This window comes from Orycteropus afer, unplaced genomic scaffold (assembly GCF_000298275.1).
Source record: "Orycteropus afer afer isolate SDZICR_OR568_19922 unplaced genomic scaffold, OryAfe1.0 scaffold00088, whole genome shotgun sequence".
NCBI lineage: Eukaryota > Metazoa > Chordata > Mammalia > Tubulidentata > Orycteropodidae > Orycteropus > Orycteropus afer.
This window is the reverse complement of record NW_006921675.1, coordinates 364,453-389,602: the sequence shown is the minus strand read 5'-3', so window position 1 is coordinate 389,602 and position 25,150 is coordinate 364,453. Positions and strand designations below refer to the sequence as shown.

Sequence of the window (25,150 nt, the reverse complement as noted above, 5' to 3'; positions counted from 1 at the left end):
TGGGCCTGGTTGAGTGGCTGGGCAGCTGGATGTAGTATTCCCCATGATGAGACTGGTAATCAACTCCATGGTGGAATCTACTGTGAGCAGCTGAATTGCTGCCTTAGGGCTGTGGTCTGCTTCCTGTACACAAGGAGAAGGCTTGGGGAATGGTCTCTAGCTTATGGCACACTTAAACTCTGCATGTAGCCATGACGTTGTTCAGCAGCCGCCGTGTTCTGCCGATACTGGGACTTTCAATGGACTTGAATCAATGGCCTGCCATATTGTTTGGTAACATCAGGACTGTGCCATTTTATTTGTTGACCTTGGGTTTGTTAGCCTTAGCAGCCAGTAGCTGCCTAAGTAAAGACATGCCTCTAGCTTCAGTAGGCCGGGAGCAAGGGGCAGAGCTGAAGCCCAAGGTCGAGGGGCTTTCACAGAGCCTCTAGATCCTGGCACTTTGAATTTGGACTTCTAGCCTCCCAAATTGTAAGAGAATAAACTCCTGTTTGTTCAAGCCATCCCATTTGAGGTATATTCTTGTCAGAGCAGTAGGTCACCAGAACGCTCAGCATACAGATTGAAAACTACAGTGAAAGGACACAACCACGAAACACACCTTTCCTGATTTTAAACCATACAGTATCCCCTTGTTCTGTTCTAACAACAGCCTCTTGGGTTTTGTACAGGTTCTTCATGAGCACAATTAAGTGTTCTTGAATTTCCATTCTTTGAAATATTTTCTGTAATTTATTATGATCTACACAGTTGAATGCCTTTGCATAGCCAATAAAATACAGGTAATGAACTTTCTGTAACAGTCTGCTTTCAGCTAAGATCCATTTGACATTAGCAGTGATATCCCTCAGCTATTCTGTGGCAGGAAGGTGAGGCAGTCTACTTCCATAAAGATTTACAGCTTTGGAAACCCAAGGGGTTTGCTATGAGTTGGAACTGACTCTATGGCAGTGGGTTTGGATCCCTCATTCCATGTCCTTTTCTGAATCTGGCTTGAATTTCTGGCAACTCTGGCAAAATTTTACTTGTGTGTGATGTTAATGATATAGTTTTATAATTTGACATTCTGTTGAATCACGTTTCTTTGGAATGGACACAAATATGAATCTCTCCCGGCCGTAGCTGTCTTCTAAATTTCTTGGCATAAGTGAGCGAACAGTTCCAGTGTTGCATCTGTTTGCTGAAATATCCCAAAGGGTATCCCATCAGTTCTGTAGCTTTGTTTTTCACCATTGCCTTCAGTGCAGCTTGGACTTACTCCTTTAATACCATTGGTTCTTGATCATATGCTACCTCTTGAAATGGCTGAATGTTGACCAATTCTTTTTGGTAACAGTGACTCTCTGTATTCCTTTCATCTTCTTTTCTTCCTTCAGTTTTTAATTAGTTGTCTAGAGCAGTGAAAATAGTTCTCCCAAAAGGCAGTGTCTGACCAACTCAAACTCAATGTGCTTAGCAGTTCCCGTGACCTGCTAGATATGAACCTCTGGGACTCAGTAAGCTAGATCTGCCTGATGCTCGACATTAGGCTATTACCTGCTCATTAGCCCACCCGATGGCTGCTCACTGCTTGGGGGAACTTCCTCAGTGTCAGGAAGGCCTTTCAGCAGGGCCCAGGGACAGCACCACCTGTGCCCAGGAGGAATGTTCAGCTCATGGGAAGGAAGGAAACTGGATGCCAGAGAGCAGACCTCACATCCGGCTCTCCCTGTGCTAAAATCTCTAAATCCTTCCAGTCTTACTGGAACAGGCAACCTGCTAAGACCAGAGCAAGTCAACTTTATGACTAGAAGCATTGTTTGGTCTTCTAAAATAACCTTGAAAAACTAGAGATAAAAGAAGTGCAAAGAAAAACGTCATCAGTTTAAAAAGGGACACAGATCTCCCTGCCCATTCTGGGATGAAAAAATAATCTGAACACAAAGTTGCCATGGTAATAGCTACTGACTTTAAATGACATTTTAATTACCACTGTTAAAAAGTAGGTAGATGTTCATGTTGGTAGGTGAAACGTGAAAATTAATCTTGGTTAAAAAGTTTTCTTTTCACAGGCTTGATACTTATAATAGTGAAAGCATAATGTAGTCTACACAAAAATAGATCCATCTTGGGGGCCACATGGTATAGTATGTCTGGGGAAGTTCCTCCTTCATAACATTGGTTTAAGGATGTTAATGATGTTTCTCATCCAAGATAAATTAAGGCCGAAGACAATCACACTTAAGATTAAAAAAAAAAAAAAAAAAAAAGCCATATTTCACCGCCACACACAATAAATATTTAGAAAATAACAGGTCAGCAAAAAGAAAATTAAAATCACTGAGGAGCTCAACACCAAGAGATAACTACTGTGAATATTCTGGGGCATGGCCTTCTACTTAGTTCCTTATTTATGTATTTATTTAAATTTTCATTAATCCTCAGTTCTTCATTCACCGTACAGCCTCTCTGGTATCTTCCACATTACATGCCTGTTCAAATGTCTGTCATGTAAAAGACTCTCTTAACCACTGGAACCACAAAGCTGCATTCGTGGTCCAAGAGCTTAGTGAGTGTTCATTGTACATCAGGTTGCAAATGAAAAATACTTTGTTTGGGGATTTGCCATCAGAGAATTTGAAGACAGAATACATTTAAAAGCCTTGGGCATCATCATCGTCATTTTGTGAAGGGAGATAAAATTATCAGCTTTACTGATAACACTGCAGTGGAGAATACAAATCAGTTACATCTGTGCTTCCTAAGTCCACACCTTTGGATATGATGCCCTGTCAGGTAACTGACATGCTGGCACACACTCACTCAGATTCCTTAACTTGAGTAGGCCAAGCTCCTGTGGTGGGACAGGTGGCCCCCAGACCCTGGGCCCTGAGCTACTTGCATTTGCCACACAGAGGCAGAAGCAGCCAGTGTGGTTTCATCAAGCAGAGAGATAATTTCTAAATAGTAGCTCCTGAAGGATCTCTTTCCAAATTAAGTCTCTAATTCTCTTTAAAACCAATCTATTTCATAGGAAACTCTAAGCTGAAATATATAGGCATAGGATATACTAAGGTATAATCTAATAATGTAGGGGAAGGAGCCCTGGTGATGCAATGGTTAAGCACTCAGCCAAAGGTTGGCGGTTTGAATCCACCAGCCACTCCATGGGGAGAAGACCTGGGGATCTGCTTCCTGAAAGCCCACAGCTTGGGAAACCCAATGGGCAGCTCTATTCTTTCATACAGGGTCACTATGAGTTGGGCTGCATGCACACGACAATGCAGGGAGTCCCTGATTGGCACAAATGGTTGAACACTTGACTACTAACTGCAAGGGCTGGTGGTTCAAACCCATTCAGAGGAGCCGCAAAAGAAAGACCTGGTAATCTGTTTCTGAAAGGTGATAGCCTTAGAAACTCCATGGAACAAATTTCTACTTTGACAATGATTACCTGGGGTTGCCAAGAGTTGGAATTAACACCGTGGCAACTGATTTAGTTTTGGTTTGATAATAATGTACAGCTAAGAATTTCTAAGGAGCTCTGGTGGCATAGTGCCTAAGGCATTTGACTGCTAACCAGAAGACTGGTGGTTCAAACCCACCAGCCTCTCTGTGGAGGGAAGACTGGGCAATCTATTTCTGTAAAGATTTACCTCCTCCCAGACCCAAAGGGTGTCACTATGAGAATTTCTACTCAATTTTAATCAAACTCTGCCTTTATCTATAAGTTTATGAAAATGGTAGATTACCTTAGAGGAAACTGAACAGTGTACTAGCTCTGAGACACAGTCACTATATCAAGGGAGTGAGAATCATTTTTAGGCCATTTCTTACCTTGATCCAATGACATCAAAAAGATGTTGCCAACGATCATTAATTTTGTTGAGCTTGTCATCAATCTCAGCTGCTCTTGTCTTGTTGCTCGCCTTGATCAACTGGTCACCCATTTGCTTTAACTGAAACTTGTTTTCACTGAACGTGTTTATTTCTTCCATGCAATCCTGGCAAAGGCACCAAACACTGGAATTACTACTGATAATTTGTTTTCTCTCCAGTCACAAACATATAGTTGCCTGATGAAATTTTAAAAAATGTTCAATAATTCTCACATTCCTGTTAATCTACCTTGCCAGTAAATAGCTAAAAAGTCAAACGATGCCCATTAAGCAAATGTATAAAATGTAAGGCAAGAGTTACTCTCTTAATTCAACAGCCGTGGCTTCCTATCACTAATTAATCTAATTTACTTGGAAGATGAGGACAACTGACCAAATTATGGAGCATAACTAAATTTGCTTAATAGCAGTAAGAGCTTTTCTGAGGTCTGACAGAGTGGCATTTTGGGTGCTTGCAGAAAGAATGCTCTTTCCCATCCTTCCCTGTGGGGGTTAGTGACTACTTCAAAATTATAGGTCCCATTGTTGCTGGCTTCTCTCCTCTGACAAGGGGAACAGTGACAACTTGAGAATCCATAACTTGCTTTCGGTGTGAACTGATGATGTTCAAGAGATTTAAGCCTCTTCCCTGGCCAGACTTCCTAACCAAGAGAAAGCAGCTCCTCTCTTAGTTCACTCCAACACATCCACCCATTACAGTCCCACAATTCCTATCTCTCAGAAATTCTCACCATTAAAGATAGGCCCCTTTAAATTTCTAAAATGCTATTAGAAACATATCTGAATCATTCTATGGCTTTGAGGCTGCCACTGAGGAGGGCACAGAATCCCCTGGTGGTCACAATAGCATCAACCACCTGGCCATCCTTGCTTACCTTCTGTAACTTTTCGATCATTTCTTCAATACTGATATCAGCTGTCTGTAGAACTTTGTTTTCCATCTGCACCAGCCATGCACACAAATCTTTATTCTTTTCATTGAACACAATCCATGAATTCAGTCTGTCTTCAATCTCCTGTTTGCGTATAGCCACCTGTGAATAAAAATGCATTTGGCAGCTGAGTGTAGCCAGAAAAGCATTTCCCCTCCCTCTCTCATCCTCCATCAAAAGGAATATGAATTTCATTCATTTTAACCAGTATTTCAGACTTAAATCTTTGTTTTGCCTCTTAGATACCTCTTAAATTAGCATCAACAGAAATTTCTTACACTTTTGATAAATGCCAAGAAAAACAATGCAATAAAGATTGTGACTGATTGAAAGGATTCAGTTTTATCTAACACATTTCTCAGGACCAGGCAATGTTTCCTTCTGTCATGCATAAGGGAGCTCTGGTGGCGTAGTGCCTAAGGCATCTGACTGCTAACCAGAAGGCTGGTGGTTCAAATCCACCAGCCACTCTGCGGAAGGAAGGTTGGGCAATCTACTTCTGTAGTGATATGGCCTCAGAAACCCAAGGAGTGCTCACTATGAGTCGGATCTGACTTGAATGCAATGAGTTTGGTTAGTTTTTCAGTCATGCATAAGGTCACCATGAATCTGAGTTCACTCAACGACAACTAACAACTATCTCACTAAACCAAATATTAGAAAGAGGAAAGGTTAGAAAAATTCTTATTAAGCACCACCCTAATGCCTTCTGTTCATATATCCTTACTGACTGCTTAACATCAAGTCAATCCCAACTCATAGCAACCTTTCTGGACAGAGCAGAGCTGCCCCACGGGGTTTCCAAGGCAGTAAATCCTTCTGGAAGTAGTCTGCCACATCATTCTCCCGTGGAGCAGCAGGTGGGTTTGAATCACTGACCGTCTGGTTTGCAGCTGAGTGCTTTAATCATTGCACCACCAAGGCTCCTTATTGACTGCTTACTACATACTAATTTACAACTTTATAACCCAAATCCTTTCCCTTTAATCCTTATACAAGGCTAATAACTTGCCTATTTAATTTAGAAACTATAATCCAAATCACAATATAAACATCTGTAAAGCAAATGGACCAGGAAAATCAAAGTCACATAAATGTTCTAGTGTTATGCTTCAAAAACGAGGAAAAGTAAAACAAAAACAAGGCACATCACTCATTTAATCTACTTTCTCATTATGAGTTATGGCTTTGGCTGGAAACCAGGAAAATGTGGCCAAATTACTAGTTTGCAGCAAGCAGGCTGACCCCAAAGCAGCCAGCACCTCACTAGGCATTAGCAGACCCTTGTTGACATCAGCAAGGAGTTCTCTTCCTTATAGGGGTCATTTTAATATAAGTATTAAATATTAGATTTTTAAAATATAAGTTTAAAGAACACAAATCAACCTTTTTAAGTGTATAAAAAGTATTCCCAGGTCTTAAAATCTTTAGTATCTTAGAGTTACGAGGAGTGGCTGAGTTTCTCTGGTAACCATCCCCAGGATACAGATGGGGAAACTAGGGTTAAACTCCCTCTTTCCTGTTACATGCGAAAATCTCTGCTTTTTTCAGAGTTAGGTGAAAATATCTATTCTTTGTACATCCTCCCCAGCCAAATATAATGAGAAAAAAAAAAAAAAAAAAAGCAGCTTTAAAAACTAGACCTACAAAACAAGTTTTGTGTTTCCATTCTTCAGGGCAGGTTTTTAAATATCCTGGCAGTTGGCACAGCTTCATTCTGATTGGTTTGATAATGGCAACAATTAGGAACATCTGGACCCCAGTCTTAACATTTAGGATACTTTTCACATATTCTACACATTCTTTTATATAAAATTGGAATAAAAATTCTAAAAGAACACATAAAATTAGGGTATATTGTGAATATTAAATACTAAAATCAGGAAGAGGAAAATGTCATGTCTCTATTAAAATGCATTCAAAAGGGTCTGAATTTCCACTTTTAAATACTATCTTTCCTTAATTCACAAAAATGAGATTATGGGCTTTATTTTCCTTAGAATTATATGTTCTTAAAGCAAAAATCTTTAAGACTACTTGACCCCTTTAATTCCACCCTGATCTTGTCACAAATGTATGTAATACGCTAACCACAGTTCCATTCTCAGTAAGGAGAGGTGATCAGCTGTGATAAGCAGTGTAGCCTGCATATCATTTCTTTTGAAGAGCTTTCCAGAACAGGCTACTTGATAATAAACATCTGAGTGTGTGTGAAAGCGGGGCTCTCATATAAAATACCCCCGTGCCCTCCGCTAAGTAAAGCTCATGCTGTTTGTCGTGCCCAGGAGAGACGGCAGGGAGGCTGAAGCAACACCTTCCCTGATTCTAATACACTGCTTAGTACTTGTCATCTGCACAAGGCAGAGAGCCGAGTCCACGCATCTTCTTGTAATTGCAGCTTTCCCCCCACTTAAGGTGAGTTTTAACAAAATCTCACTAAGAAAGTGTGCCACGTTCCAGCATTTTGTGCTGGAGAAACAAAGGGTCAGATCTGTTAAACCATGTTGCTGCCTTCTAAAGGAGCAGCGGCTGGCCTGGACTCCAATTGCAAAGGGTCTCCCGGTTCAAGGAAATTAAGTGCCTTTCTACTTTGTCTGGCCTTGGGAGACATTTCAATAAACTCCAAAACAGCTGTGCCCTGCAGTTAACTGACTTACTCTTAAGCAGAGGTCCTCCCATTGTCTGTGCAAATGCTCTATTTGCTCCTTCAAAACCATCACGTCTTCCACAAGAATGTGCTGGGTTAAGTCAGCCTTCATAGTGTGAAGTTCTTGTAAGTTCTGAGTCCAGTTAGCCAAAGATGCCTCTAGCTCCTGCATTTAACACAAGAAGGGGGGAAGAAAAGGCTTCAACTCAAGCTGCTGTTGTTTCCAAACCTGTTGGCTAATCCTTTGATTGGACTCTGGGGGAGGGGAGGCTGGGACAGGGGGAGGCGCCTTCTGCAGGAGAAAGTGAGTGTCTGCAGTTGCGGTTGGCCAGTTCTCAGCCACCTTTTCTTCAAAGGAAAACGCTTTCTACCTTTACTTTTCATTTCCTCAGGTAGTTCAGATGTTTATATAATTCATTCAATTTTAAAGTCATGGAGGCCTTTAATTTTATTTAGAGGAAAGTATTTTTTAGTCTAGAAACAGTCTTAAACACACACACATACACACACAGTTTTTAATCCTGAAAGCATATTACAGAAATTCTGTATAAAGTGTGAGTTTCCATTTCTCAAACTCCTAAGAAATGCATTGTTGCAACTGTGGCAATCTATAACAAAAACAGCTTCTCTTTCAAAGGGAAAAAACGTCTTTTTGGTTAACTATTGAAAAGAATGAGTATGATGGAAGAGAAACTGTTTCCTTATGATTGTGAGGATGATGCAGGATGGGCCAGTGTTTAGTTCTGTTGTACAAGAGGTCACTCTGAGTCAAAACTGACTCCTCAACGGCACCTGACAACAACAATAATTGGCAGAGAATGGCTGGCAGAAAATTTTCTCTGATTATGGAAACACTTATGTTTGTAAAGCAAAGTATTTGTCAAAATAAAACTTTCTGAATTCTAGGACTTTTTTTTTTTATGCTTGCAATTCTTCATACTTTGGCACATTTTAAGGATCTCCATTTATACCTGCCAAATAAAATCTGAAAGAATATTCCATTTACATCAGAGAGAAGACTGAGCAATAACAATGTGTTAATTCTTATTGATTTTGAGAGTTCTAAAAGCTACATTGCCATTATTTTACAATTTGCCAATGAGAATTTACACTAAATAAAATGGCTAAGAGAATTCTTTCTAAAGGTAGCATGGAGATTAAGAAATAACATCCTTTATCAGAAGAGAAATCATCACTTGAAATTCTTGTTACCTAGTTTTAACTTTTTTTTAAAAAAAAATTTTAACTCCAAAACTCCAGTAAAGTCAATGAGAGCAGATTTGGAGTGGAACACTTAATAGCTACATAAAATACAGGGGGCAGCTCACAAGCTGAGATACACCAAAAAACCAAACACACTGCCAGAGTCAATTTTGACTCATAGTGACTCTAAAGGACAGAGTAGAACTGCTCCATAGGGTTTCCAAGGCTGTAAATTTTTACAGAAGGAGACTGACTCATCTTTTACCCATGGAGCAGCTAGTAGGCTCAAACTGTTGACTTTTTCATTTGCAGCCAAATTCTTTAACCATTATGCCACCAGAGTTCCTCATTGTTACGTGCCGTCGAGTCGGACCCGACTCATAGCAACCCCTCCTTGGGTTTCCGAGGCAGTATCACTATGGAAGTAGATTGCCCCATCTTCCTTCTGAGGACTGGCTGGTGGGTTTGAACTGCCAGGCTTCTGGTGAACAGTCAAAGGCCTTAGGCATTTAAAACTGTCCTAAAGTGGTACAAATGGTTAACTCCCTTGGTTGCTAACTGATATGAGTCTAGCCACAGGCACCCTGGCAGAAAGGCCTGGCAATCTGCTTCTGAAAAGCCAGCCACTGAAAACCCTAAATTAGGTCAACATGAGTTGCAATTGATTTCATATAAAAGAAAAAAAAAAAAAAGAAAGAAACTAGAGGAGACCCAGAAAATCACTGAGCTTTACATAAAATTTCCCATCAGGTATCAGGAAGCTGAGACACTCATGGTCATAGGTACTGGCTCCAATGCCTGCAAAAAACCAAACTCGCTGCCATCGAGTTGATTCTGATTCTGACTTATAGCAACCCCTACTGGGTTTCCAAGGCTGTAAATCTTTATGGAAGCAGACCACCTCATCTTTCTTCCATGGATTTTTTGTTAGCAGCCAAATGCCACTATACCACCAGAGCTCCTTCCATGGCAGGCAGGCATGTTGAAATCAATTCAGTTTGGATATGTGATTTTCCACCACCCTTCAAAGGATAATTAACAGATGTAAAAGTTTTGAATATGGACATTTTTATGGTTCTTAAGAAATATATCAAATTGTGTCCTCAATGGAATGACTATAATTCAGATGCTTTTAGGCATTGAGTTTTATGCATTCTGGAGCAAAGTTTAACATGTGGAACGATTGCTAATTAATCTTTAAATCTGTATTTCTTAAATTACTAGTCTGGACTGTTCCTCACTGCTTCATCTTGATGTTCCCACAAATATATTTAGTTAATTCCTATTGAAACTTTCTGATCTCAGCCACAAAGTTACTTCCTCAGGGCAGCCTTGCCTGAGGCATCAGACAATGTTGGGATGCCTGTATTAACATACATCAGTCTTATAATTATTCACAGACACATGCACATACACACACACATGTATTTATGCCTACTGTACAATTACTTGGTTAGCGTATATCTCTCTGGTAGACCAGACTGTCAGCTCCACACTGGCAGGGACCGTGACAACATTGCTCACTGACACATCACCCAGCACGTACATAGTGCCTGGTATATGGTAAGTCCTCAGATATCAAAATGCATGATTAAAAAGAAAGTAATTTGGCAATATGTATTAAGAGCTTTAAAATGTCCACAAATACTAAATGACAAAGGCAAGGAATCAAACAATATATACAGAGAGCTCTACTGTGGAATTGTATTATGGTGGACAATCAATATTTGTACAAATATTTCAAAAATCATATCTCTGCCTTTAAATGAAAATACCCCAAATTTGCTACCAAAGTGATTACAATAGAGAATCAGTCAGCTAGATGAGTCCTTCTTTTGCAATTTAAGAAAATAAATTGTCTATACTGCAAAAATATGCAAAATTCCAGTAGTTCATACAATAGGTGATATAAAATGTAAAGCTGTTTGTCTGATGGTATGAAGAGGTGTGTTGCACAGTCTTTGAGTAGACTCGTATAACATAACAGCATTCAAGCCTTTGCCTGTGGACTCATCAAATCCCATATCTCAATACTACAATTTGGATAAAAAGAATACTGTCCTGGATATGCTCAGAATATCTTTGGAAGAATATACATTCAACTGAGAACCAACTGCCTCTGTGCAGGGGAAATGTTAGGAGAAAAATCTTCATGTATACCTTTCACATCTGTATTTTGAACCATGTGACTATATTACTTACGAAAAATTTTAAAAATAAAATTGTTCATTTATTTGGATTAAATTTTTTAACAAATTTTATGAATTCAGATGTTCACAAGAGCAATTTTTATAACAGTGAAAAGAAAGAAACAAGCTATAAAGTCCACCATTTAGAAATTAGGACATATATATTGAAATGATGCTTCAAAGAAGTTTAATGACACTACAAAATGCTCATGATATAATTTAAAAAAATTCACTGCCATCAAAAATAAAAGGGCACCTGCATAGGTAAAAAATGTGACTTCTGGATGGTAAGATCTGGGGAAGTACTTAGGACTTTTTGAATTTTCTATGAAAAACACTTAGCAGTCATAATTACAGAGAGAGAAACTATGAAAGAAATAATCTGTGTAGCATTAATGTCCATCAGTTGAAATTTAGGAATGTAAAGTTTAAACTTTTAAAAGCATTGATTTGTTAATACATAGAGCAGTTATTCTACAAACTGACTTGGCTGTGATGGGCATGCAATTTTACAAGGAAATTAAAGCTCAGATTGGTCACGTGACTATCTTATCTTTCCCAAGTGAACTAGGGATGATAAACACAAAGTCCTGGACAGCTTCAGATTACTTGGAAACGTTATGGAATATGGTCATGGGTTGCATGAACTCAGTGCTCTTGGCCTTTCTCCCTGATTCTTTCCCCTGAAAAACAGGGCTGAGGCTATGGAAGCAGAATGGAGTCCAGTGAGAACCAGGAAGTGTGATGCTTGGGAAAAATTATGACTTTAAGGGTTTAGATTTCACATCCTGGATAGGACTGTAGACTTTATGCAAAGAAATTCTATAGATCGATTGAGAGAATAGCTTCAAATTCTCTCATTTGTTATGAAAGTCTAGATCTAAACCTAAAGATGCAGAAATGGTAAAAGCTTTGAACACTAAGAATAGACAGGGACTTTTTAACCTAACAAAGTGTATCTACTAAAATGTCACAAGCAAATAGCATTCTTAATAGTGAAATGTTAGAAACATTCTTTTTAAAATCAGAGAAGCTAGCTATCAATGCTTCCTTTCAACATTGTTCTACAGGTCAATGACCAGTATAGGAGGAACAGGAAAAAAAATGTATAAAAAATAAGAGAAACAAAAAAATTGTTATTATTCATAGATGATGATTATCTACATAAATAACCAAAAGAATATACAGATACATTACTGGAATTAACAAAAGAATTTAGCAAAAATAAAAACACCCAAACTCATTGCCGTCGAATTCGTTCTGACTCATAGCGACCCTTCCTTGGGTCTGAAGTGGTATCACTACGGAATTAAATTGCTCAGTCTTCCTTCTGAGGAGTGGCTGGTGGGTTTGAACCACCAGCCTTCTGGTTAGCAGTCAAATGCCTTAGGCTCTAGGCCATCAGAGCTCCCAGAAGTTAGCAAGATGGCTGAATATAAGATCAATATATAAAAAGTCAATTGCATTCTTAGGCAATTAACAGCAATTAACAGTTAGAAAATGTAACTGGAAAAAACATTATCCTGTTATCAGAAAATAATTAGAAAAGTCAGTAGTTTGAATAGCTTAGAAAAATTGTGGAAGCAACTTATCAAACAATGAAAAGTCTTGATAAGAATTTTAGTGGCAACAAATCAGCCCCAGGAAGAAAGGGGGCAAAGCTGTAGAAGGGAGAACATTTGCAATGCACATACTCAACAGAGGAAACATACCCAGGACCAATAGTTTCTTCAATCCATAAGAAAAAGTGAACAGACCAACTGAAAAATTAGCAAAGGATATAAATAGGCAATTTACAGAAGGGCAAATCTGAATGAGTAATATACATGAAAAAACGCTCAGCTCACTAGCAATTAAACTGCAAAACAATACCATCTCACACCTATCACACTAGTATAAGTTAAAAACAAACATAACCTGACCATCCAAAGTGACTGGGAAGGGATATATAAATTGTTTTATACTCATATAATGCAAACTATACAGCAAACTGTACGAACTATACATTCCTAAATTTCAACTGATAGATAGATGATAATGCTACACAGATTATTTCTTTCATAGTTTCTCTCTCTGATTATGGCTGTTCTAAGTGTTTCTCATGGAAAATTCAAAAAGCCCTACGTACTACCCAGGTACTGAGGCTGAATGAGCTACAGGTACCGATAATGACAGTTCACAATCATTATGAGGGGAACAAAGCTGCATTAAGTGTGGTAGAGTATGGTATTGCTTATGTAAAGTGTAAAAACATGGAAAGCAATACTTCATTGAGAGCCATACATATTATACATGGAGTAAAACTATAAAGAAATGCTTAAGAACAATAAACACCAAATCCAGGAGGGTAGATACCTTTAGAGGGGCAGGGGAAATAAGTATATTGAAGACGGTACACTGGGTATTTGAGCTGTATTTGTAATGTTGTATTTTTTAACCCGATGATGGTTTCATTGCAGTTTGTCATTTTATTATGCCTTTTTAGGTATTAGAAATTTTCACAAAGAAGAAAAAGGATGCAAGAAGAACAATAATTTCTGACACAGTTTGAAGTATGAGACAAATTTCATCCTAATTTTCCAATCTGATCCATCCATGAAGTAAGAAGAACATTTAAAAAGATGACACCAACAGGCTCTCAACATCTTTGTACATCAAGCCTGTGGACAGGGAAGAAATGCCAGGAGTTCTTGCTCTAGGAATTTTCCTCATCCAAATTCTTACCCATAAGTTGACCTTGTCTTCTGCAAAGGCCTAGCCCTATCCAGGAATTTCTTCCAGTCTACTATCAATATAATATGGCAAGTTTTATACAACTGTTATACTTGACCAAAAAAAAACTCAAGCCACTGGCTTCTAAAAGATAAATTCTGTAGTCATACTTTACTCTCATTTCAAAGACAAGACCATATGATAAGGGAATAGCTTTCAAAGCAATCTCAATGCACATATCTTATATAAAAGAGAATAAAACTCTAAGATCCTAAGAAGTTAATTTCTGCAAAAGTTGTTCTTTTCTCCACACAAGGATCTGAAAGAGCATGGATTCCAATTCTTTAAGTGATTAGGATGTCATGTTAGAAAATGGGAAAAATATTTTCCAACTGAACATGAAAACTCAGTTTCAACAGAGAAAAGGAAAGGCACACAAACATTTGAAGTACTCAGAAAACATCTAAGTGACTGCCTTGACACTGCTTCAGCTTCCAATACCTTAATCAACTCCTTTTCTTTAGGAAGGTCCTCATGAAGTTCTGGAAGAGGGTCTCTGCTTCTTGCTTTTAAAACTTGCAGCCTGTTTTTCAACTCCTTGATTTTCTTTTCACACCGGTCCCAAGTCTGTTGGAAAATAGTATTAAAGACAAGTACTTTGCTCTTTAAGAATGTACTGCAGAAATAGAAAAATGTTCTTAATCCCTGTGATTTTTCTATTAAGTGTTTTTATAAAGTGTAAAATACCAGTTGCTGTGGAGTCAATTCCAACTCGTGGTTATCCCATGTATCAGACCAGAACTGTGCTCCGTAGGGTTTTTTTTTGGGAAGTTGATCACTAGGCTTTCCTCTGAGATGCCTCTGGGTGGATTTGAACTCTCTAACTATCAGTTAGCAGACAACCCATTAACCGTATGCACCACCCAGGACTCCAACTCCTTGCCTTAAGCAGACTGCAGTCTAGAAGAGCAGGCCAGGGTGGCTGAGTGCCTCTTTGTAGCTTTACATGTGGCTTAAGTCAACCTCTGGGTTGGCTTTTGCTTTTAAGTATTTATCCCTCCCATTCCATAACCCTCATCTATCTGATTTCATCTCTATTTTAATTTTGAAAGAGTTCACATTTAAAACACTACTCTAAGGACTAATTTTTAGCATTGACCGTCTTAGGGCATATGCTATAATAGCAACATAAAGCAAAAGCACTCAACCACTTTTCTTAACTTCTTTTCTAACATCATTCCTATGCTCACAAGCTTTTTCTAGAGCTTGCTTTAGTGACCCTTTCACATTCAAGCTTCGCTTCTCCATTTTCTACCATTGCTCTGACTGCTGCCTTCTACTTAAAGCACTTTGCCATTTACAAAGCTTTTTCAACTTTAATATGTCATTGTAATTACAATAACTTTAGGAGACAGACAGGTCAAGTATTCTTATCACATTTAACATGAGAAAACTGAGGTTCAGAAAGGTTCTAACCAACCCACGGACATGTGGTTCAGAAGCAGCATAGATGAGAGTGGGCTTAGAATGGTAGTCTCCACTTCTAGTACCATTCTTTCATGCCATTTTCTCTCAAAGCTTTTATTACTGGGCCAATAGTGGCCTCCATTTATAACTGATTCACTGGGGCTAGTTTGGGAGCTCTGGTAACGTAGTGCCCTAAGGCATTTGACTGCTAACCAGAAGGCTGGCGGTTCAAACCCACCAGCCACTCCTTGGAAGGAAGGTTGGGCAATCTACTTCCATAGTGATACCGCCTCAGAAACCTAAGGAGAGGTCACTATGAGTTGGATCTGACTTGACTGCAGTGAGTTTGTTTGTTTTGAGGGGCAAGTTTCCTCTCTTGATGTTATGAAAAGTACACAGGTATGAAGTGAAATACTGTCCTATTTCTCAGTACATTTGATGTTTAAGCACACTTGGTTTGATACAATTTTCTGTAATGCTGCACTTAAATGAAGCTCACTTGTCTAGCAAATTCCACTATCTGGAGCTCAACTGAGAAGAAAGTAGAAAGGGAAGCAAAACTACACATCCTTAATTCTCCCACCAAATCATGAGTTGTATTTATCATCATGCTTTAAACACAGCAGGTGCTCAATAAATAAATTTCACACAGTTCAAATAACAAATAAGATTCAGATACTTTACTTATAGGAGAGATGCTCAGGCTTTAACTCAGTGCACATTTACTCTTTATTCAGAAATCTCTGACAAGCGTGGCTGTCTGGTTTTGGTACAGAGAAGAAATTAGGGAGGAGGATGGCATACTAGGGTCCTCATGCTCAGAGAAACCAAAAGTGAAAATTGACAGCTTAATGTTAAGAAGAGAATAAAACTATGAAAACCATGTAGGAACTTAAAAAGTATAGGAGTTCAGGGTCATGGAGAATAGATTAAAACAGCTCAGAGTTCTTAAGAATAAGTTGGTATTTTAGCATCACAATACTGATTTTGGTAACAATGACCCTAAAATAAAGCATTCTGGGTTTTAAAGGTATAATTGTAAATTACCTGGGAAATTCATTCTCTGGTGACAGCAGAGATCAACTGTTGTTATGTGCCATGGAGTCGGACCCAACTAATAGCGACCCCTCCTTGGGTTTCTGAGGTGGTATCACTATGGAAGTAGATTGCTCCATCCTCCTTCTAAGGAGTGGCTGGTGGGTTTGAACCGCCAGCCTTCTGGTTAGCAGTCAAATGCCTTAGGCACTACGTTATCAGAGCTCCTAGAGATCAACTATCACTGTGTTTATTTTCATATTCTGTACCCAAAGGAAGACCAGATGTGGAAGAATTAATGTTGTATATTAAGTTTCCATTGAACATGAGTATTTGGATACTACTGAGGTTTTTCAACACTGTATCATTATTTTACATTAGTTAATTGCCTTGACTCACATGAAGACACTTGGAAAACTCAAAATACTGTGATTTCCTAAAATGGATTCCTATTTTCATACAGTGAACAAAATTTTAAGTACCATAGTTGAAAATCATGACTGGTAAAGTGAATGGTGGGCTCACCTCTACAATGCTCTGGGAGTGTTTAATCATTTCTCCCACTTGAAGTTCTGTATCCTTCCAATTGTCCTGAAGTTGTCTGATTTTCTTGTCAACAGATTCTTTACTTTCCAGGTTAGTGGTGCTCAGTAACTTCTCCCCAGCTTTCAAGGTTAGTGCATATGTGGTTTGCCTTCTTTGAAAATAAATTTCTTTATTCTAAAACAAAACAAAACAAATGTGATTTGCTCAAGCCGCTAGTGGGATCAAAATGGGACATCTGTGCATACTTCCTTCAGATCTTTTTTTTTTTTAAATGATAAATTTGATATACATTAGACAAATCTGCTTAGTGTGTACACACACACACACACACACAGACACACTCCACGTTAAAGGCTAGTGTTTTACATCAAGTAGACAGCATATTACCAAATGATGGGTTCCTAAAATAATTCCCAAGGACTGAGAAGAGAGAAGATTCTTAATGTAATGACTGAAAGCACAGAGAAATGAAAAAATATACTTCAAAGACTAAAAGCCTGTAAGACAGATGGATTTAAAAGTGTTAAGAAAATGGGTAGACAATTGGATCTGGAATTAAGAGCAAATATGCATTTTATCATGATGATACATTAGTTAGCTTACTCATAACTACCAAGGATAGAATGAACACATGATGCTAAAAAAAAAAAAAGGTGAAATACGAAAAAAATAAACATTTAAGCCTAATAAACATATAAGCCATATAAATATATACATTGATATATGCAACAAAGAGACAGCTTTAAAAAGTTACACCTGAATATCATGTAGGCTTTTCTTTAAAGAGGATTTAACTTAATTGTTTATGATACAAAAATGAAGTAAAAATCTTTGGAGTCATACTTCCCAAAGCATTTAATTTCAGGGGGGAAAGAAAAGAATTAAGGATTAAATAGATTTTGTCTAAGTATAGTAGTAGGAGCTCTGGTGGCGTAGTGCCTAAGGCACTTGACTGCTAACCAGAAGGGTGGCAGTTCAATCCCACCAGCCACTCCTTGGAAGGAAGGTTGGGCAATTTACTTCTGTAGTGATAGCGCCTTGGAAACCCAAGGAGGGTTGCTATGGGTTGGGATTGACTCCATGGCAGTATGAGTTTGGTTTGGTTTGGAAATATAGTAGTTTCCTTCATCTTCAAATTTCTCAAGAGACACATGCTATAGGCATTCTCCAAAATGGAAGCTGATTTAAAAAAAAAGAAAATTAACAGAGCACTGATTTACAAATGTGTTTCTGTGAAGTCTTGAGCTAACACAAATCAAAAGGAGGAGAACAAAGTGTATCCTCAGGAGCAACACACAAATAAGAGAAAATGTAACTCAGTGAACATACTGCTACTCTGTACTTGTCCTTCTGACATGTAGTACTGCTCAACATATCAACTTGAGCTCTGGTGACATAGTGCCTAAGGCATCTGACTGCTAACCAGAAGGTTGGCGGTTCAAACTCACCAGCCAGCCACTCCTCGGAAGGAAGATTGGGCAATCTACTTCTGTGGTGATACTGCCTCGGAAACCCAAGGAGGGGTCGCTATGAGTCGGATCCGACTGAACAGCAGTGAGTTTGGTTTGGGTTTAACCTATCAACTTAGATTGATGCTTTAATAAACTGAAAACCAAACCCACTGATTCTGACTCATAGTGACCCTATAAGACAGGGTAGAACTGCCTCATAGGCTTTCTAAGGCTTAAACCTTTACAGAAGCAGAGTGCCATATCTTCCTCTCATGGAGCAGCTCATGGGTTTGAACCACCAATCTTTTGGTAAGCAGCCAAATGCTTTAACCACTGAGCCACCAGTACTCCTTCAGTGTTCTAATAACCATCTCAAACTTAACTTATCATAAGACCTATTCCCCTTTCTAGGCTTCCCTGACTTGGTCAATAGCACATTCTTCACACCAAGGTGGTCAAGCCAAAAAACCTAGAGTCATCCTTGATTGAGCTTTTTCTTTTACTTGCCAAATCCAAACCATTAACAACCCTTGTAAACTCTACCTACAAAAATCTCTCTTTCATCTTCATTGTGATCACGCTGATGCAAGCCACCATAATAACACTGCATGACTTGAAATAGCCTCCTAACAGGTATGGGAAGACTGCATTTTCCCACAGATGTCTGCAACAATATTCCCAGTCTTACATGCTCTTCCAGGAGCTCTGGTGGTGTACTGCCTAAGGCACTTGACTGCTAACCAGAAGACTGGTGGTTCAAACCCACCAGCCACTCCTTGGAAGGAAGGTTGGGCAATCTACTTCTGTAGTGATACTGCCTCGGAAACCCAAGGAGGGGTTGCTATGAGTCGGCAGTGAGTTTGGTTTTTAGTTTGGTATATGCTCTTCCAGAATCTTGCCACTCTCCTTCAAGTGGTGGAGCTTTTTTCCCCTCCTCTTCAACTTGAGTGCATATATATAACTGCCTTGATCAACAGAGTATGGCATTTATGACTCCTGAGGCTAGGACTAAAAGGCAATAGAGCTTCTGCAGGAATCTCTCTTTTGTGGAACATGTACCATGAGCTGCCATGTAAGAAGTCTAGTGACCTAGAAGCCCCCATGGGGAGAGACCACAGAGAATGATGCCCAAGGAGCCCCAGCTGCTCAAGTCCCAGTGGTCTGAGTCTTCCCAGCTTAAGTGCTGGACATGAGAGTTAGTAAGCTATCGTAAGAGTCCAACTTCAGTCACTGTCTGACTGAACCTGCATGAGAGATGCCAAGCAAAAACCACCTAAACCAGCCCTGTGAGAGATAATAATAAAATGACTATTGTTATGCAGCAATAGGTAAGTCATACATTAGTATTTGTGCTTCTCCTTCAGCTCCCCAATGTTCTATTTTCCTTACAGCAGGCAGACTGATCTTTAAAAAAAATACAATTCACACCATGGCATCCTTTCCCCAGCTGGAAATCTTCAAAGACCTCCTAGTCCATCAAGACTATCATTCAAGAAGGGCACTTCAGCCTACAAAACACTGCTTCCTGTCTCTCAAATTCATATCCTACCTCTGTCCGTCTTGGAGCTCTCTTCCAGCCACACTGGACTTCTTTCTGTTCCTCCACCTTGCTAAGCTGGTTCCTATATTGGGGATGTTGGCAACCTGTTCCTGTTCTCAAAGTTTCTTTTTCCACATCTTTGCACAGCTGGCTCCTTTTCATCATTCAGACCTCAATTTAAATGTTACCTTTCCAGAGATCACCCAATCTAAAATAACTAAACAGCCTATATATTAGTTTCCTATTGCTACCATAACAAATAACCACAAACTTAGTGGCTTTAAACACAAATTTATTATCTTCCAGTCCTGGAGGTCAACTTCACTGGGTTGAAAAGGTGTTGGCAGGCCTGCATTCCTTCTGGAGGATACAGGGGAGAAGCAGCTTCCTTGCCTTTTCCAGCTTCGAGAAGCCACCCACATTCCAAGGAATGTGGCCCCTTCCTCCATCCTCAAAGCCAGCAGCATAGCATCTTCTGTCCTCTATGACCTCTGTTTCTGTCCTTATATTTTCTCTGACACTGATCCTCCTGCCTTCTACTTATAAGGACCTTTGTGATTACATTTGGCCCACTTGGATAGTCCAGAATAACCTTCCCACATCAAGACCCTTACTTTAATCACACCCACAAAGTCCTTTTTATCACGCAAATTGACATAGCCACAAATTCTGGGAATTAGGATATGGACATCTTTGTTCAGCCTCCTAACCAACCCCATCATTACATTACCTGTTTTCCTGCTTTTTGTAATTTACTCTGCTATTGTTGAGAATATAAACAGCAAAACAGACACCAATTCAACAGTTTCTACATGTACAATTCAGTGACACTGGTTATATTCTGAGTTACGCAGCTAGTCTCTCCTTTTCTGAGTTGTTCCTCCCCCATTAACACAAACTCACCGCTCCCTAAGGTTTCTGTCTAATCTTTCACGTTGTTGTCAATTTGATTCCACATAGAAAGCTCTTAAAAGACCGTAATGCTTTAGGCAGACATTCTTTAGTACTTAGGCTAAACTACTGTTTGGTTTTAAGATTTCAGGGGATATTTTTGGCTTAAGGTTTAAAGATTATCTCAAGGTAGCAGTTTCAGGGGTTCATCTAATCTCCATGGCTCTAGAAAGTCTAGATTCCATGACATTTTGAAATTCTGTTTTACATTTTCCCTCTTTTGATCAGAATTCTTCTATGAAATCTTTGATCAAAATGTTCAGTAATGGTAGCCAGGCACCATCCCACTTCTTCTAGTCTCATGGCAAAGGAGGCAGTTGTTGATGGAGGCAATTAGCCACCTATTCCATTTTTTCCTCCTATTCCTAACTCTCTTTCTTTTTCTGTTGCTCCAGGTGAATAGAGACTAATTGTTGTGCCTTGGGTTGCTGACCCCAGGCATGATGCAACAATCTAGGAGGTAAGAACAGAAGCACTAAACATGTTATTAGGCCAATTAAGTGAGATGTTATGAAACCATGACCCTTCAAACCAAGAAACCAAACCCCATGACATGTTTGGTTGTACATAAACAGCCTCAAAAGCTATTCTTTTTTATTGTTGTTGTAAATATATCTATCATACAACTTTTGCCAATTCAGTTTTCTATAGGTGTATAACTTATCGACAGTGATTAAATTAATTGGCTGTTTTAGTGCAATCTAGTGTTTTGTTTTTTACTTTCTTATTTTTCTGATTGCCCCACTAGGATGTAAATTCCTTGTCAGCAGGATCTTCTCTCAGTCTATACACTCAGCATTTACAATAATGACTGGCACATAGCAGGCACTCACTGTTTGATAACGGGATGAACAAATGGGGAAAGCACAGGATATCCAAAGGGTGATAGTTTCCAGCTCAGTGAAACATACTCTAGTAACAGCCAACTAATTCTCATCCTATGATCACCATGCAACTTTTTTAACTGAAAATTTGGTTGCCTAAATACATTTGCTCCCAAGAATAAGCAGGACTCCCACTTAAATGACTACACTGGAGGTCAATTTACACATTAGTCAGTTGCTTAAAAGTTTGAGTGGTCTGAATGTATTAATACTACCCCTTCCTCACTCCACCCACCCATTGTTACTCATCTCGACTTCACTCATCCCAGTTCAAGAGAGCCTCTGGATGAATGGATAAGTTTGGGTTTCTGACCCCAAGATGCTGAGGACCAGGCTGTGGATTATGGGGGCCCCACCCACCTGGTTTCCCCATCACTGAGCACATACTATAACTACAACATGACAGGAAATATAAAACCTGAGGTGAGTGAACATCTTACAAATGACCACCCAGTAACCCTGTAGTGTTCACACTGCTCCTGTGCAAATCCTACCTGGAGCTCATGGATCAGCCTTCTAGTTTGGGAGAGACTGTAGGAATCCTGGCTCCTGACTGCAGACAGCAGGTGGCTGGTGTCGGTAAGGAAGCGGAGCAAGTCCTCCACGGAGGCATTGAAATTCTGCCACTGCCTTGCCAGCCCATCGACGTCACCTTTCCTTTGCTGAACCCTCTGGGCAGCACTTTGCCACTGATCCTTCAGCATTGTGATTTTCGAAACAAATTCCGGTCTTGGTAAAAACAGAGGGTTAGTTAGTGTGTTGATTACTACCATGAACTCCAACATCAATGTGCAGAAAAACAACCACAGACGGGTAGGCGGAGTCCAGATTTGCTATGTAGATGCACAACTTATATTGAAAAAATTTCTTTAAGTATGAGCAACATTCAACTAACACAGGATGGGGGACTCGAGTGGGGCAGTATGTGAGCTAGCGAAGAGGGATTCAGCAGATGATGTGCATATAACCTGGTTCTCGCCAGCATGCATGGCAGTCGTTCCCTTAAACAAACTGAAAGCTGTTTGAACATACCAGATGCTGCATGGAAAACTAGCAACTGGATCAATGGGAAAGGGATGGACAGATTGGTACTTTGTAATGCTATTGATTACTTGAGGGCTATACTTCATATAATTTGTGCTATAAAGAGCATACTTTCTGCGGATATACAACTAGTTCCTTCCCAGATAAATGTTATTGGGTGCTGTACAGTACAGCAACCCCATGTGACCGAGTAGAAGTGCCCAGAGGGTTTTCAAGATGTAATCTTTGAAGAAACAGACCTGCCAGGTCTTTTTCCCATGGCGCTGCTAATGGGTTCAAACCATCATCCTCTCCATTAGCAGCTCAACATTTAACCATCTCACCACTAGGACTCCTTTCCTAGATAAATAACACCCATCATGTGATTAAAAAAAAGTCTTTTTATAAATTATAGAAAAACATCCCATTTTGCCTTACTGATCAAATCAAAGCTAGGTTACCATTCTGGAACTTGCTTGAATTTATTACTTCTGAAGTAGGAAGAAATGGGCTTTATATTTCTCAATTATGCTGGAGGAAGAACCAGAGGTGTATGGGATGGTGATGGGGAGGAAAAGTTATACCTATCACGCTGTTGAGAGAAATATTTAAGCAGTGAGGCCACCTAGGTTCTGTCTGCCATGCACACCAATTGCATGGGCAGGTTCAGTTATCACTGCCAGCCTTGCCTAAGGGGCTCTCCTCAGCCCAGTCTGGCACTGCCCAGTGACCCCAACTCTATGAATGAAGCATGGAGAGAAACCCCTTCTTTCACAAGTATGTCACAGCTACCTACTGGGAATAGAATACTTCAAAAATTATTTTTTTTAAAAGCAAAACATCATGAGGGTGAAGGAAAAGAACACATACTACAGAAAAATCATTTGGGGTTCATAGTTACATAAGTACACTTGGCAAATGGGTATTTGCAAAGCTTCTGGTTTGCTAATGCTGTCCACCTAGCCATCTTTGGGAGAAATACCACTGATGTTTTAATGGCCACAAAGCAGGACCTTGTCCTGACATACAGTCAGAACACTAGTCCCATTGAGGTCTATTAACTAAAATGGCCCTGGAGCTGGCCTGGCCAAGGTGCATGGTGGAAGGCCTGCGACTGTATTACGTTCTGTATGCCTACAGCTGTCACACTCCCAGATACCTTACCTCTTCTCAGCTTCCATTGCGTCCAGGAGTTGTAAGGACTGGGTGACAAAAGAATCAGCAATTGTTTGGTTTATAGAAACTTCAGCTTCTAACATCTGCAGATATATCAAAATACCAAACATTAGCTAATAGAATTCATTTTATGAATATGAAACTTACATTTTCTATTACAATCTAAGCTCAGAGGATATGTGACATGATTCATTTTCAAATTATTTGAGCCTAATTGCCAAAAGTGCTCCTCAACATTACCTAAGAACATAGGCTTAAAAGTAATAAAACTATGTCTAATTGTAATAGCAGGTACCATTTATTGAGCACTTACTACTTGCTAGGGCACTGTGTAAAATATGCATTGTCTCATTTACTCCTTAACCTTACGACTTTAGTACTATTATTATATCCATTTGACAAAGGAGGAAACAAGGCATAAAAAGGCTCAGTAATTTATGTGAAGACACACAGTTTTACAGCAGGGTGGCTGTCACTGTCACTGGACGATCAGAATGCAGCGATGCAGATTTCAATCAGTTACATTACAAAGTTATAGGGAGCTAATCATGCACACTTGTGAAATGCAGGATCTGTCTATGACCGCCAGGACTAGTTCCAAACCTACATCAGCCCAAGTCATGGGAAACTCGGTAAAATTATTAATGCTACAACTATTATTCTATCAGGTGCTCAAAAGGCTTAGAGAATTAGTAAAAATGCAAATGTGAGTTGAAGTGTTTTAACATGTTCTTGGCAAAATGGTGCATATACAATGTTTATACTCTATGGAAGCAAAACTGTGCTAGAAGCTTCTATTTACTGCAGGAAATACAGGATTGTTGTCATAATTAAAATACAGCAGTAGAACAAAATGTTGGAATTTATGAAATGTGTGAGTAGACAACTGATTCACAATGATCAGTAGACAACTGATTTTGCTTCAGGATGTACTTCTGTATTTAGGGGTTGATAGATACTCCCTCTGTTTTAACTTTATCCTTCCCCAACTTCTGTCCCAGAGTGAGGGGGTCCAAGGGCAGGAGAGAGCACAGGTTTACCTCATATGATTTCTGCTGTTCGAGGAGAGCTTGAAGATTGCTGGCAATATTCACTTTCAGCATCTCTTCTATCTTTTCCAGAAGTTGGACCCATTTTTCACAGCAATAAAGAAACTTTTCATTCAATCCAATTCCCTGAAGATCACTACAAAGGTTTAAAACAAAAGAGAGCCACAAACCAACAACATCGCCCAAATGCAAGCATTCACTTTACCTTCATTAAAACAGAATGATAAGGAGGGGTGTTCTGACCTGCAGCGTTCCAGTGCTGTTGCTGTGGCCCGGATCCACTGCCGGTTCATATTTTGTAATGTCTTCACAGCTATGTCACTAAGTGGCAGCTTGAGGCTGACTTCATTCAAACGTTCGATATCAGGCGCCTGGGCTGTCAAGGCCAGCACGTGATTCTATGAGAAGAAAAAAAAAGTTAAATTCCAGATGTTTGGATGCCAGTAGCATACGTAGATGATAGAAAA

At 39.4% G+C, this 25,150-nt stretch overlaps 1 protein-coding gene across 1 annotated transcript in view; it reads right to left on the bottom strand.

Annotated features, from left to right (window-relative positions):
- SYNE2 (spectrin repeat containing nuclear envelope protein 2) overlaps positions 1 to 25,150 on the bottom strand; it is a 285,164-nt gene that overhangs the window by 35,580 nt on the left and 224,434 nt on the right. The window contains exons 86-94 of the mRNA XM_042781144.1: positions 24,927 to 25,081; positions 24,675 to 24,819; positions 23,623 to 23,717; positions 21,930 to 22,164; positions 16,589 to 16,783; positions 14,063 to 14,188; positions 7,468 to 7,623; positions 4,754 to 4,912; positions 3,817 to 3,983 (exon numbers count right to left, since the gene is read on the bottom strand). Coding sequence (XP_042637078.1) covers positions 3,817 to 3,983; positions 4,754 to 4,912; positions 7,468 to 7,623; positions 14,063 to 14,188; positions 16,589 to 16,783; positions 21,930 to 22,164; positions 23,623 to 23,717; positions 24,675 to 24,819; positions 24,927 to 25,081 — 1,433 coding nt within the window. The remainder of the gene's footprint in view (positions 1 to 3,816; positions 3,984 to 4,753; positions 4,913 to 7,467; positions 7,624 to 14,062; positions 14,189 to 16,588; positions 16,784 to 21,929; positions 22,165 to 23,622; positions 23,718 to 24,674; positions 24,820 to 24,926; positions 25,082 to 25,150) is intronic.